This window comes from Carcharodon carcharias, chromosome 14 (genome assembly GCF_017639515.1).
Source record: "Carcharodon carcharias isolate sCarCar2 chromosome 14, sCarCar2.pri, whole genome shotgun sequence".
In the NCBI taxonomy this organism is placed as follows: domain Eukaryota; kingdom Metazoa; phylum Chordata; class Chondrichthyes; order Lamniformes; family Lamnidae; genus Carcharodon; species Carcharodon carcharias.
Window position 1 is genome coordinate 110789038 of NC_054480.1, and position 15176 is coordinate 110804213.

At 39.0% G+C, this 15176-nt stretch overlaps 1 protein-coding gene across 1 annotated transcript in view; it reads right to left on the bottom strand.

The window, feature by feature from the left end:
• The window catches only part of ubxn6 (UBX domain protein 6), a 50527-nt gene extending 35576 nt beyond the window's left edge, over nucleotides 1-14951 (bottom strand). The window contains exon 1 of the mRNA XM_041203895.1: nucleotides 14801-14951. Coding sequence (XP_041059829.1) covers nucleotides 14801-14883 — 83 coding nt within the window. The 5' untranslated portion in view covers nucleotides 14884-14951. The remainder of the gene's footprint in view (nucleotides 1-14800) is intronic.
• Nucleotides 14952-15176: the final 225 nt, after the last annotated feature.

Below are 15176 nucleotides of genomic sequence, written 5' to 3' on the forward strand. Positions count from 1 at the left end.
TGTTTGGGCCCTTGGACAGTGAGGAGAGAGGAAGTAAAGGGGCAGGTGTGGCACCTTCTGTGATTGCATAGGAAGGTGCCGTGGGAGGGGGTTGAGGTGTAGGGGGTGACAGAGGAGCGGACCAGGATGTCCTGGAGGGTACGATCCCTGCGGAATGCTGCCAACTGGGGAGGGGGGGGGGGGGGGGGGTGTGTGTGTGTGTGTGTGTGTGTGTGTGTGTGTGTGTGTGTGTGTGTGTGTGTGTGAAGGGAAGATGTGTTTGGTGGTGGCATCATGCTAGAATTGGCAGAAATGGCGGACAATGATCCTTTGAATGTGGAAGCTGCTGGGGTGATAAGTGAGGACAAGGGGAACCCTAGCTATCATGTTTCTGGGAGGGAGAGGAAGGTATGAGAGCAGATGCGCGGGAGATGGGCCAGACACAGTTGAGGGCCCTGTTAACCACTGTGGGTGGAAAACCTCGGTTAAGGAAGAAGGAAGATATGTCAGAGGAACTGTTTTTGAAAGTGGCATCATCAGAACAGATGCGATGGAGGCAAAGGAACTGAGAGAATGGGATGGAGTCCTTACAGGAAGCGGGATGTGATGAGCTGTAGTCAAGGTAGCTGTGGGAGTCGGTAGGTTTGTAATGGATATTGGTGGACAGTCTATCACCAGAAATTAAGACAGAGAGGTCAAGAAAGGGAAGGTAGTGTCAGAGATGGACCATGTGAAAATGATGGAGGGGTGGAAATTGGAAACAAAATTAATAAATTTTTCCAGGTCCAGATGAGAACATGAAGCAGCATCGAAGTAATCATCGAAGTACTGGAGAAAGTTGTGGGAGGGGGCCAGAGTAGGACTGGAACAAGGAATGTTCCACATCCCCATAAAGAGACAGGCATAGCTGGGGCCCATGTAGGTTGTTGCCAATAAGGTAGTTTAATTGTGTACTTTTGAAAAAGGAGGTTTTTTTGGGGGTTGTTCTGTTAGACTGTTTTAACTGTGTAACTTTAACCTTGTGTGCTTTAAGTATTTTTTCTTTTTAATAAATCTTTTAATGTTTAAAATTCTAAAATGGTGCTATTGGAGTTCCATGCTTTTGAGGTCAGTAGCTTTTCCTCCTCCTTTTCACAATGAAAATAAGGTTTATGATTAGCGAGACAGACTTCACTCTGGGGTCATGCTTGCTCAGCAATAACACCTGCTGTGATCGTAACAAGTATAATAGCTCCCCGATACTGACAAGACTACAATCTAACCCATAGGTGTCCATAGGCCATGCAGTTACATACTATGGAGCATAGGAGGCACGGGAATACATAACGTTTGGATCTATCCTTCCAGTAAGGTGCACATATATTACATTGCTGATGTAGGATTTATCCTGAAGCAGCCTCTTTTAAACCTCAAGTCCCTCAAAATTGCACAGACCAGTGAATATGAAATAAGAGTTGCCAGCGCTTCAAAAATTGGATTAATAGGGCTCAAGGATCACAGGTCAATCATACCGGATCTATGAAAGTATATCATGACATCCATTCAGAGAGACTGTTTTCACAAGTCACACTGCTGCCAGCTCAACAAATTAACAGTAGTGTAAACTGATCTAGTCAGAAAAGAAAAGTCCCAGCCTCCATTCTTGATCTGGGCCAAGCAGGTTGATCTTGATTACAGCGACAGTATGGCAATACAATTGGCACTAGTGCCCCCTGCATTGGGGTTTGGAAGAACACGAGTCAGTCAGAGATCAGGTATCACTATTCAGCAATCCCTGTTGCGTGTGTACATGCAAGGTCAGAACAAAGTTTGACTGTGATGTCTCTTGTAGTTAACTAGCCTGGTGAAACTCACCGGAAGGTTGGCATGATTAATGGTCAGTCAGATGAGGCCTTGCAGACATAAAAAAGTGCATGAAATCGTATTTTAGCAAGGAGACTACAGGAAAAAAAACTAACATTAAAATCTGTAACTTTGGAGCTCAATGCACTCCTTATTTCCTCCAATACAAATTAAAACTTTAGCATCTCATTGGGGCCGCTCCAGTGACTTCCTGTTGCAACATTTACAAGAGGATATTAAATTCCCATTGAGGTTATGACTGAAATGTAACACAGGATTCACTTACAATCAAATAGAAGGAAAATCTATGGGATGTACACTTCCATAAACAAGGAAACAAATCACTTCAGATATTCACATCACAATCACAGTTCTTAAAGACCTGACAAAAAAGGCTGAAATCCAAGGCCAACTGAATTACAGGCATCTGCTGACATCAGTAGGTCTAAGTTATACTCATGTATCTCAGTCTCCACCCAATGAAAGTGAAGCTACATTTATCTCTTTTGCTCAGCTGACTGGAATCTGAATGAAGATTAAACTTTCAGGGAGCCAATCACTCCTTTAGCTCTTCACCAACATCAAACAAAGTTTCAAAATAATTTTTAAGATCCTAGGTGGTCAAAACTTTGCTCTGCCCCAGTAGCGGTTTTTGCCAACATAACAATAGTGAAACTTCAGAAATAATGCAATGACTGAGACACTCAGACATCTTGATGCTGTGAAAGGTGCAATAAAAAACAAGTTCTTTCCTAATTACAGCAGTGTCATGGAGCTACTAATGCATATAATATTTTGGAAAATATTTTTCTTTTAAAATAGAGGTTTAGTTTGTGGCTTAATTGGATTAAAGCCAGCTAGGTCTAGGTGCTTTGATGTGTACTAGTTTTAATATGTAAGAGAGTTAGCGTGCATTTGCATTTTTTGAATAGAGCATTCAAGAAGCAGGGTGAAAATTTTACACCTATCACGTAGCTACCAAGCAATATGTTTATAATACTAATAAAATTGGTACAATGAAAGGGGTTTTATTGTTAGAGAGGTTTAGTTCAGGGGTTGTTGATACAATGAAAATTAACATTCAATGGGCAGTGATAGGTATAACAAGACAACCGTTCTGGGTGTGCAGAGCAGAGGTAATGTGAGATCAAAAGGCAGCTGCAAGCCTTCATTTGGCTCCACAAAAATCAGTAAAAAGATCATTTTGTATTCATAAGGTGAAAAAGCTTTGCCTGGTGTTTCGTTAAGTCTATGGGTTGCTGTTGCCTTAATGGAGATTAATTTGGGAATTTGTTAAAAGTTACAATAGTAGTAATTTGAAGCTATGTGTACATATATTTTAACTTGTGTAAATTAATAAAATGTTTCATTTAGTTTAATGTAAAGCCTCTCAAACTGGTCTGATTCCTGAATTTGTTGCATTTCAAGCATAACACTTAAAATTAAAGGTTATGACAGTTGTTTAAAGTTTCCCTCTGGGATTTTTAAATAACTCCATTTTACCAACTGCATCAGTCACAATTGAGGGCTGCGTCAGGATAAATTATATTTATAATTCCTCGATTGGTTAGGAATCGGTGAATCTTAAGCTAATGAGTACAAATTTGAATATTTTGAATTCAGGAATTGGTGAGGTTTTTTAGAAGTGGTGAGACTGTAAGATGGCTTTGGCAATTGCTAAGACATGTCTGGGAGTAGAAGAGATAACTCTGAATGGGTTGGAGAAAATAATCAAAAGTAAGTTAACAGAGTTGGCAGATAAGTTAAAATTGGGGTTACCTGCAGGGGCTAGGAAATCAGATATAGTTAAAAGTATAGCACAGCATCTACAGTTGGAAGTGAAACCTGACACTAGTGAGTCACAGCTGGAAATAGTGACACTTCAATTGCAAATGAAGAAGCTTGAATTTGAACAAGCAAAGTAACTGAATAAGCTTGAAATTGAAGCAAGGGAATTAGAAATTGTGAAAACGGAGGAGGAAAGAGAAAGAGAGGGAGAAAGAAAACTTCATCTGAAAATGTTGGCAGTTGGAACAGAGATGTCAGTAGGTGAGGAAGGATTTATCTCTAAAGTAGAACCCAGAGGGGATATGTTTAAATTTGTACAAGTTCTTCCAAAGTTTGAGGACAAAGATATTGAAGCATTCTTTATTTCATTTGAGAAGCTAGCTAAACAGATGAAATGGCCACAGGAAAACTGGACATTATTATTACAGTCTAAGTTGTTAGGTAGGGCACTTGAGGTATATATTTCGCTTTCAGAAGAAATGTCGGTAAATTATGATGTGGTGAAAAAAGCTATTTTGAGCACATATGAGTTGGTTCCTGAAGCTTACAGGCAGAAATTTAATATGAGAAAACAGCCTGGGCAAACTTATTATTGTGTTTGAAAAGAGTAAAACAAAGTAATTTTGATCAGTGGATACGGCCGTTAAAAATAGAGACAACCTATGCAGCTCTTAGGGAAGTCATTCTTTGGAAGAATTTAAAGATTCAATCCCTTTAATAATGAGAACTCATGTGGAGGAACAGAGGGTTGATTTTGTAAGACAAGCAACAGCTGATGATTATGAGTTAGCTCATAGGGCTAAACCTTTTTTTCCCTTCACCCTTTCAAGCTGGAAAAGGATAAAAGGTGGGAAGGTGAAAGGAAGTAGGTAGTCAGGAAAGAGGAGTAGCTCAGAGTTCCCAGGAAGTTTTTTTCTCAGAATAAAAAGAAAGGTGCTGAAGGTAGAAGTGACATTCTAAAATTGAGGTGTTTTCATTGTAATAAAGTGGGACACATGAAGTCAGTGTCTTGGAGATTGCAGGAAAAATCTATAGGAATTGTAGGGGTACAGAAAAGCTCTGGAAGTAAAATTACTGTGGGTTCTGAGGTTCATACATAGGAGAAACCAGTAGTTTGAGTATCGGTGAAACAGGGAGAATTAGTGAAAGGTAAAGAAGTGGGGTTGTATTTACAGTTTACTCAAGAGGATTTGGAGGAACAGGTTGCTGAAATGTTTAAAGAATTTGTATGTGAAGGGAATGCCTTTCCATGTGTACAGGGTGGAGTAGGTAAAGATGTTAAAATTTTAAGACACACGGGGGCTAGTCAATCCTTAATGTTGTGTGATAGTGATATTTGTTGTTCAGAGGGGGTGTTACAGGAGAAGATAATAATAAATGGGGTTCATGGAGATGCTAAATCTATTCCATTGTGGAAGGTAAAGTTAAAGAGCAAATGGAGGACAGGTGAAGTTATAGTTGGAGTGGTGGAAAAATTGCCCATAGCAGAGGTTCAATTTATTCTGGGTAATGATACAGCTGGATCCCAAATGTCAGTGATGCCTATGGTAGATAAGCAGCCTGTAGAAGTGTTTTCAACATAAGTGCTACAGAAGGACATCCTGGATTGTTTCCCCGATTGTGTTGTAACAAGATCAAAGGCCCATTGGGAAGAACACGATAAACAAGATGAGCAGGCAGTTCAAAAGCAAGAAGAAGGTGTCGAAATCCAATTAGCTGGCGCTGTATTTGATAACATTGTTCAGGAGGAAGGAGTGCAGGACAGTTCAATTGAAGCGTTTAACTCAAAGAGATTAGTGGAGTTACAAAAAAAGATTTACAATTAAAACAGTTATATCAGAAAGCTTATTCACAAATCTAAGTAAAATGTATTCCGGTATGTTATTATCTTCGGGAAGGTAGTCTGATGAGAAAATGGAGGTCGGATTATGTCTCAGCAAATGAAAGCTGGAAAAGGTGCATCAGATTGTTATCCCATCAGGGTATAGAAATGAGATTCTGAGGATTGCTCACAAAATTCCAATGGGGGGGGTCATTTAGGAATTAGGAAAACATAGGAAAAGATACAGAGGTTTTTTTTGGCCAGGATTGCATAAGGATGTAGTCAAATTCTGTAGAACCTTTCATATATGTCAAGTTAGAGGAAAACCACAAGCAGTGATTAAGTCGGCACCTTTAATCCCAATACCAGCATTTGAAGAGCCTTTTAACAGGGTCATGATTGACTGTAACAAAAACAGAATCACCTGGAAAAACTCAGCAGGTCTGGCAGCATCGGCGGAGAAGAAAAGAGTTGACGTTTCGAGTCCTCATGACCCTTCGACAGAACTTGCGTTCGAGTCCAAGAAAGAGTTGAAATATAAGCTGGTTTAAGGTTTGTGTGTGGGGGGCGGAGAGATAGAGAGACAAAGAGGTGGAGGGGGGGGTGTGGTTGTAGGGACAAACAAGCTGTGATAGAAGCAGATCATCAAAAGATGTCAACGATAATAGTACAATAGAACACATAGGTGTTAAAATTAAAGTTGGTGATATTTAATTTTAACACCTATGTGTTCTATTGTACTATTGTCATTGACATCTTTTGATGATCTGCTTCTATCACTGCTTGTTTGTCCCTACAACCACACCCCACCCCTCCACCTCTTTGTCCCTCTATCTCTCCGCCCCCCACACACACACCTTAAACCAGCTTATATTTCAACTCTTTCTTGGACTCGAACGCAAGTTCTGTCGAAGGGTCATGAGGACTCGAAACGTCAACTCTTTTCTTCTCCGCCGATGCTGCCAGACCTGCTGAGTTTTTCCAGGTGATTCTGTTTTTGTTTTGGATTTCCAGCATCCGCAGTTTTTTTGTTTTTATCTCATGATTGACTGTGTAGGAACCCTCCCTAAGACTAAAAGTGGAAATCAGTATTTATTGACAATAATGGATGTGTCTACCAGGTTTCCTGAAGTGATACCTTTAAGAAATATTACAACTAAGAAGATTGTGGAAGAGTTAATTAAATTTTTTACAAGATATGGCTTACTTAAAGAAATGAAATCAGATTAGGGGTCAAATTTCATGTCACAGCTGTTTAAGGAAGTAATGAACAGTTTGGGGATAAACAGTTTAAGTCAATAGCTTATCATCCAGAGTCACAAGGAGCTTTGGGAAGATGGCACAAAACTTTAAAAACTATAAGAGCATACTGTCAGAATTATGCATAGGATTGGGATACAGGAATTCCAATTTTGTTATTTGCTATTAGAGACGGTCCTAATACACTGACTGGTTTTAGCCCTTTTGAACTAGTTTATGATCATGAGCTAAGGGGACCACTGAAATTGATGCATGAGAAATTGGTGGGTCAAAATTCAGAAACTACTGTCCTGGATTACGTATCAAATTTCAGGAAAAGATTGAACACAGCACGTGAGCTGGCTAGGGAACATTTAAAGTGACGAAAGTGTAAGCAGAAAAGGTGGCTAAAATTCAGAGTTTTGTTTCTGGAGAGAAAGTAGTAGTTTTGTTACCAGTCCTAGGTGATTCATTAAATGCAAGGATTTAGCGGGCCTTAAAGGGTTGAAAAGAAATTGAGTGAAGTAAATTATTTAATAAATATTCCAGTTAGAAAGAAGCAGAGGGTGTGTAATTATGCTTAAAAAGTACTTTGACAGGGAAGAGGAACAAAAAGAGGTGTTAGTAATGGTGGATGGTGAGAAAGAGGTAGAAGTGCAGCACTCTGAAACTGATTTTCCTCTAGACAAATTGGATAATGAGGGGTTGCTTGAAATTTAAATGAAATATTGAGTTACCCTCCAAGCAAGTGTCAAAGTGATTTGGAAAAGCTATTGCAGTCACACAAACCTATTTGTGGAAATAAGTTCAGAAAGACACATTCAGCTTTACATGATGTATGTATAGAAATATCATTTTCAATAAGGCAACACCTTATAGATTAAATCCGGCAAAGTTATCACAAGTACAAAAAGAAATTGATTTCATACTTCAAAATTAAATCACTGATTCTAGTTGCAGTAACTCGAATTTGCCTATTGTACTGGTACCAGAACCCAATGAAACACAAAGAGTGTGTGTGGACGAGAGAAAGGTGAAGGCGGTGACAAAAGCAGATTCATATCCCATACCACGGAAAATTGCATTGTGGAAGTGGGACAATCAAAATTTATTACAAAGATTGACTTGCTAAAAGGATATTGGCAGGTACCATTGTCGGAGAGAGCTAAGGAGATAACAGCTTTCGTAATGCCAAGTGGACTATATCAGTTTAAAGTCATGCCATTTGGTATGAAGGATGCACCTATGACATTTCAAAGGCTGACAAACAAAGTAATTGAGGGTCCAAGCAATTGTGTGGTTTATATTGATGATCTAATTGTTTTCAGTCAGACGTGGAGGAGCATTTAAAGCATCTGGAAGAATTATTTACTTGACTACAAGAAGCCAATTTAATGATGAACTTGGCTTAAAGTGAATTTGCAAAAGCCCAAGTTACGTACATTGGACATGGTAAGGTGGCTCCGAGAGATGCGAAAGTCAAGGCTATCGCGGATTTCGCAATGTCTACAACAAAACAAACTTTTAAGATTTCTGGGCATGAGTGTGTTTTACCGGAAATTTGTACCAAATTTTAGCCAAGTGGTTGCTCCACTGACTGAACTATTAAAAAAGATCAAGAAGTTTGAATGGAACGGCGTGTCAGAAGTCATTTGATAGTTCAAAAACTTTGTTAACTATGACACCAGTGTTGGCAATTATGCCAAGCAATTCAAGTTGCTGTTGATGCAAGCGATATAGACATTGGGGCTGTACTGCTTCAAGAGGATGACACTGGAATTGAAAAACCAGTAGGGTATTTTTCACAGAAGCTGAATGTACAACAGAGAAGATATTCAACGATCAAAAAAAAAGACTTTAAGTTTGGTGGCATTTTGAAATTTACGTTGCAAACAATTCATCAGAAACAATCGTTTATACAGACCATAATCCTTTGATGTTTTTGGACAAATTTCGAGGCTTTTCAGATGGAGTCTATTATTACAACCATTTAATCTACGTATTATACATATTGCTGGATGAGAAAATCTGTTTGCAGATGCATCATCAAGAGGTTAAAGTTTAAAGGGAAATGGCACATTTAAAAAAAATCCTGGACACTGAACTGCAATGACTTCTGTTGATACCAAAGACTTGTGTATATATGTTTTGTCAATGCACACATCTGGTAATATAATAGTTTAATAAGTATAGAAGATAGTGAGAGACAGGTTATTAAAATGAAGCTTTTAGAATTATGATGGTTCATTTGCGATAAGGAGGGGGATGTCATGAAGCTATTAATGTATATAATATTTTGGAAAATATTTTTCTTTTAAAATAGAGGTTTAGTCTGTGGGTGTGGCTTAATTGGATTAAAACCAGTTAGTCTGGGTGCTTTGATGTGTATTAGTTTTGATATGTAAGAGAGATAGCGTGCATTTGCATTTTTTGAATAGAGCATTCAAGAAGTGGGATGAAAACTTGACAAAAACAGAATTACCTGGAAAAACTCAGCACGTCTGGCAGCATCGGCAAAGGAGAAAAGAGTTGACGTTTCGAGTCCTCATGACCCTTCAACAGAACTGATTGAATGTTAGAAGAGGGGTGAAATATAAGCTGGTTTAAGCTGGGGTGGGGGGGTGGTGGGTGGTGTCGTTGTAGGGACAAACAAGCAGTGATAGGAGCAGATAATCAAAAGATGTCACAGACAATGGAACAAAGAAGTGTTGAAGGTGGTGATATTATCTAAACGAATGTGCTGATTAAGAATGGATGGCAGGGCAATCAAGGTACAGCCCTAGTGGGGGTGGGGTGGAAAGACTAGCCAGGCATACAAGATTTAAAAATAATGGAAATAGATGGGAAAAGAAAAATCTATATAAATTATTGGAAAAAACAAAAGGAAGGGGGAAGAAATGGAAAGGGGATGGGGATGGAGGAGGGGGTTCAAGATCTAAAGTTGTTGAATTCAATATTCAGTCCGGAAGATGAGGTGCTGTTCCTCCAGTTTGTGTTGGGCTTCACTGGAACAATGCAGCAAGCCAAGGACAGACACGTGGGCAAGAGAGCAGGGTGGAGTGTTAAAATGGCAAGCGACGGGGAGGTTTGGGTCTTTCTTGCGGACAGACCGCAGGTGTTCTGCAAAGCGGTCACTTGAAAACTTGACACCTATCTAGCAGCTATCATGCAATATGTTTATATTATTAATAAAATTGGTACTATGAAAGGGGTTTTATTGGTAGAGAGGTTTAGTTCAGAGGTTGTTGATACAATGAGAATTAACATTCAATGGGCAGTGGTAGGTAAAACAAGACAACCGCTTTGGGTGTGTAGAGCAGAGGCAATGTGAGATCAAAAGGCAGCTGCAAGCCTGCAACTGGCTCCATAGGAATCAAAATGAAAAGACCCTCATTTTGAATTCATAAGGTGAAAATGCTTTGCCTGGTGTTTGGTTAAATCTATGGGTTGCTGTTGCCTTAATGGAGATTGGTTTGGGAATTTGTTAAAAGTTACGATAGTAGTAATTTGAAACTATGTGTACATATATTTTAACGTGTAAATTAATAAAATATTTCATTTAGTTTAATGTAAAGCCTCGAGAACTGGTGGTCTGATTCTTCCTGAATTTAGAGTCGCATCTCAAGCATAACACTTAAAATTAAAGGTTATGACAGTTGTTTAAAGTTTCCCTCTGGGATTTTTAAATAACTCTGCTTTACCAACTGCGTTGGTCATAACAAGCAGGGACAATTTATAGCACTGTCAGAGTAGATCTTGAAGATGGTCTTAATTCAAGACTTCCCACCCAAATTGCACTACATTGCAAAAATGTGATGGCAAAACCACTTTGCAAGGCTGTTTAATTTAACTGGCTGACAACCAACATAATGACTTGAATTATGTTTGTTTATCCAAATATTGTGGTCCGAACAACCAACAGCCATTTAAAAAAATTAAAATAAGCAAAATAACTACTAATAATAAAAGTGTGCAGTAATGAGCATTTAAATCATAGCAGTGCTCCCACTTGCTTGCTCAACCACTGATAAGGTTATCTTTCCCAACCTATTCCCAGGAATATGTATGGATACAATTTAAATAGCAACTTGCATTTATGTAGTGCTTTTAATGTAGGAAAACATCAAGTGTTTCACAGAGTATTTTCAAACAAAAATTTACACTGAGCCAAAGGAGATATTAGGAAGGGAGACTAAAAGTTTGATTAAATAAGTCATTTTTAAGTTGGATCTTAAAACGAGAAGTTTAGGAAAAAGAATTCCAGATTTTTTTATTGCCCAAACAAACTGTCCCTGCTAACTTATGTGTTATATATTTTATGTTTCACTTTCTTCAGCATTATAGCACTACCTTGACAAGAACATATTGCATGGTTACTTGGAATGCATTCAAATAGGGAATACAATGACATATTCTAGCTAAAAATACAATTAACAGTCATGTGACAGAAGAATAATTTCCAGAAGTTACATACTTCATGCGTTTAGATACAAATTGTAACTGTTCATACTATACATTCCATTCTCATTTAATGGGCAACGGTAAAGAACATTTAAGCAATCAAGCACAAATCTGTATCTCACTAATTAAATTCCATATTGGAACAATAAATAGCAAGCATTTCATTTCATGTTTTTTTTTATATAACTCGAGATCAACTCTTTCTGCCAGAAAATCAAAACCTTTCACAACTGACTCAATAATTGTTCGACCTTCATAAAAACAGTCGTACATTATAAAAAATGCTTAACTCACAGAGATAAGCAGTTTTTGCCAGAAAATCAAAGCTTTTCACAAATGACTCAAAAATTGATGGACCTTCATTAAAACAGTAGTACCTCACAAAAAATGCTTTACACTAGCCTGACATGGGTTAGTGAACTGAATGTAAGGTACTCTTAGCAGACAATAATTGATGACCTAGCTCTGTGTCATATAAACAAAAAAACCTTTCAACTACTGCAATATGCTGAACGTGCAAGCAAATAAATTACAGTATTTCACAACATCTGAACACCGCAAATACTTGCAATACCCTTCACATACTGGTAAAAGCCACTGTGCAAACAAATTACTCCAGTAACAAGGTCGTCTTAAACATGAAGGGGTTGCTTCCACGTCTCAATCTATCACTTCATCCTTTTCCGCCCAAATACATCAAGTATTTCTTTATAAAAAGCATTTTTTTCCTCTACACTGTATCCAATTGTGTAAACATTGTCTGCAAAACAAACCTGGCCAAAAAGAGAGGGAAACCTTCACATGTCATTATTCTAAAAGGTAACTTCTTGCAAAAAAATAGGAACAAGTCCTAGGATTGGGAGTGTTTTAGAAACCAGCATCAGGCCACCAAAAAGTTGATAAAAAAGGGAAAAGAGAATATGAGAGTAAACTAGCCAGAAATATAAAAACAGATTGTAAGAGCTTTTATAAGCAAATAAAAAGGAAAAGAGTAGCTAAAGTAGATGTTGGTTCCTTAGAAGCAGAAACGGGAGAAATTATCATGGGATATGAGGAAATGGCAGAGGCATTCAACAAATATTTTTTGTCTGCTTTAAACTGTAGAAGACAAGTTTCACACCAGAAACTGACAGTAACTTGGGGGGCAAAAGAATGAGGAAACTGAGGAAGTTGAGGAAATTAATATCAGCAGAGAAAAAGTATTGGAGAAACTCAGGGGACTAAAAGCCGACAAATCCCCAGAATTTGATGGCTTACACCCTAGGTGTCTAAAGAGATAGCTGCAGAGATAGTGGATACTTTAGCTATGATTTTCCAAAATTCCTTAGATTCAAGAACGGTCCCATTTGATTGGAAGTTGACAAATGTAACACCAATTTTCAAGACAGGAGGGAGAGAGAAAATAGTGAACTACATGCCAGTTAGCATCAGTCATTGGGAAAATGCTGGAATCTATCATTAAGGGGGTCTTAACAATGCACTTAGAAAGGCATTGTATGATTAGGACAAGTTAACATGGTGTTGCTAAAGGGAAATCCTATTTGACAAATTTACTGGAGTTATTTGATAATATAATTAGTAGAGTAGAAAAAGGGGATCCTGTAGATGTAGTACTTGGATTTCCAAAAGACATTTGATAAGGTGCAACACAAAAGGTTAATAGGCAAGATAACGGCCCATGGAGTTGGGGGTAATATAGTAGCATGGATAGAGGATTGGTTAACAGACAGGAAGCAGAGGGTGGGCACAAACAGAACATTTTCAAGTTGGCAGGCAGTGGAGTACTGCAAGGATATGCAATGGGGCCTCAGCCATTTACAATCTACATTAATGACTTAGATGAAGAAACAGAGAGTAATGTATCTAAATTTGCCAAGTGGAAAGGCAAGCTATGGAGAGGACAAAAAAAGGCTGCAAAGAGATATAAACAGGTTAAATGAGTGGGCAACAAGCTGGAAGACGGAGTATAAAGTAGGGAAGTGTGAAATTATTTACTTTGGTCATAAGAATAAAAAAGCTGATTTTTTTTTTAAAAAGGTGAGAAACTTGTAAATGTTGATGTTAAAACAGACTTGGTTGGTCTGTACAAGGAATGCAGAAAGTTAGCATGCAAGTACAGTACACAATTAGGAAGGCAAATGGCATGCTGCCCTTTATTGTAAGGGGATTGGAGTACAAGAGTAAAGAAGTTATGCTACAATTGTACAGGGTCTTGGTGAGACCACATTTGGAGTACTATGTGCAGTTTTGGTCTCCACATTTAAGAAAGGATATACTTGCATTGGAAGCGATACAGCGAAGGTTCCCTAAATTGGTCCCTGGAGTGCGGGGGATTGCCTCATAGTGAGAGGATAAATAAATTGGGTTTATATTCTCTGGAGTTAGGAGAATGAGAGGTGATCTCATTGAAACAGTCAAGATTCTGAAGGGGTTTGATGGGGTGGATGCTGAAAGATTATTTCCGCTGGTCGGGGAATCGAAAACACTGGGGGGGGGGGGGGGGCAGTCTCAGAATAAGTGGCTGATCATTTAGGACTGAGACTAGGAGAAATTACTTCACTCAAAACATTGTGAATCATTGGAATTCTCTACTCCAGAGGATTGTAGATGCTCCATCGTTGAATACATTTAAGGCTGAGATAGAGATTTTTGGTCTCTCGGGGAATCAAGGGATATGGGAAATGAGCAGGAAAGTGGATTGAAGCCAAAGATCAGCCATGGCTGTATTAAATGGTGCAGCAAGCTTGACGGGTCATGTTGTCTCCTCCTGCTCCTACTTCTTGTGTTCCTTTCATAGTATGTATTTTGATATTCAATCTTGGTACTGTTATTTGCCATTCCTCTGCATTTGGTCAATTTTCTTCTCATTAGATCACCAAAGATATTAACATTTTTCCTCCATGCTTTCCCCTAAAAATTCTATAGAATCTTCAGTGCAGGAGAAGTCATGATGGCAACCCAGAACAAAACAAACAGGGCTTTGTCTGTGAGAAAGCACTATAAGCAAATTGCCTTTACAATAATAATAAAGACAAAATACTGGAAAAACTCAGCAGGTTCAGCAGCATCTGTGGAGAGAGAGAAACAGAGTTAACGTTTTGAGTCTGAAGAAGGGTCATACAGAATCGAAACGTTAACTGTTGCTCTCTCCACAGACGCTGCTGGACCTGCTGAGTTTTTCCAGCATTTTCTGTTTTTGTTTCAGATTTCCGGCATCCGCAGGATTTTGCTTTTAAACAGTAACCACAGCCTGACAAAGAAAGAGGTAGGGGGCGGGGAAATTTAATTTAAATATCTTTTCTATATGTTGCTCCTTTAGATTTACGAGAAGGGCCGAAGGCAAAGCTCACATCATATCCGCGTTGTGGTGGGTGAGCAATGCAGACTGAGAGGCCGGAGTTGTTAACAGACTCGTGGGAGAAGTGAGATTAATCAATGTGCAAAAGACTAACTCCTACACGCAGAGCTATGAATATTTCCGAGAGAGAAGCGAGTTCAATTCTGAAATCAAAGCTCCAAGCTGAGTGAGGTTGTAGATTCCGGCTTCCTACTGGCCTTGCTTGCTTGTTTGTTTGTTTGTTCGTTCGTTCGTTCGTTCGTGCGCGCGCTCTCTCTCCCTCCTTCCTTCCCTCCCTCCCTCCCTCGAACTTTCCACAATATCCCTCTCACCTGCCCTCCTCGGTCAAGACATGACCCGGCCCCACGCTTTTAAACTTTATATCCCGCTTCAAACCGCCTAGGAATTTCTTCATCTTTGCCGGAAGCCCCGTTGAGCTCCAGGTGTCATACCATCAAAAGTCCCTCTCCCCCTCCTCGGGTCGAGACCGGAAACCCACTGCCCGTCCGATCCGGAAGAGAACCATTTCACTGATGCACCGACGCCGTTGTCGGGACAACAAGCTCAGCTCCAACTTGCAAAGAGACAGTAAAGGTCAGTGTTACTGCTTATAGTGTTGGGAATCTTTACCAATTCCACCTCTAATCAGTGGCTGAGTAAAATAAAAAAAAGAAACTACAAATAATTAAAATATAAACAAATGGTTGA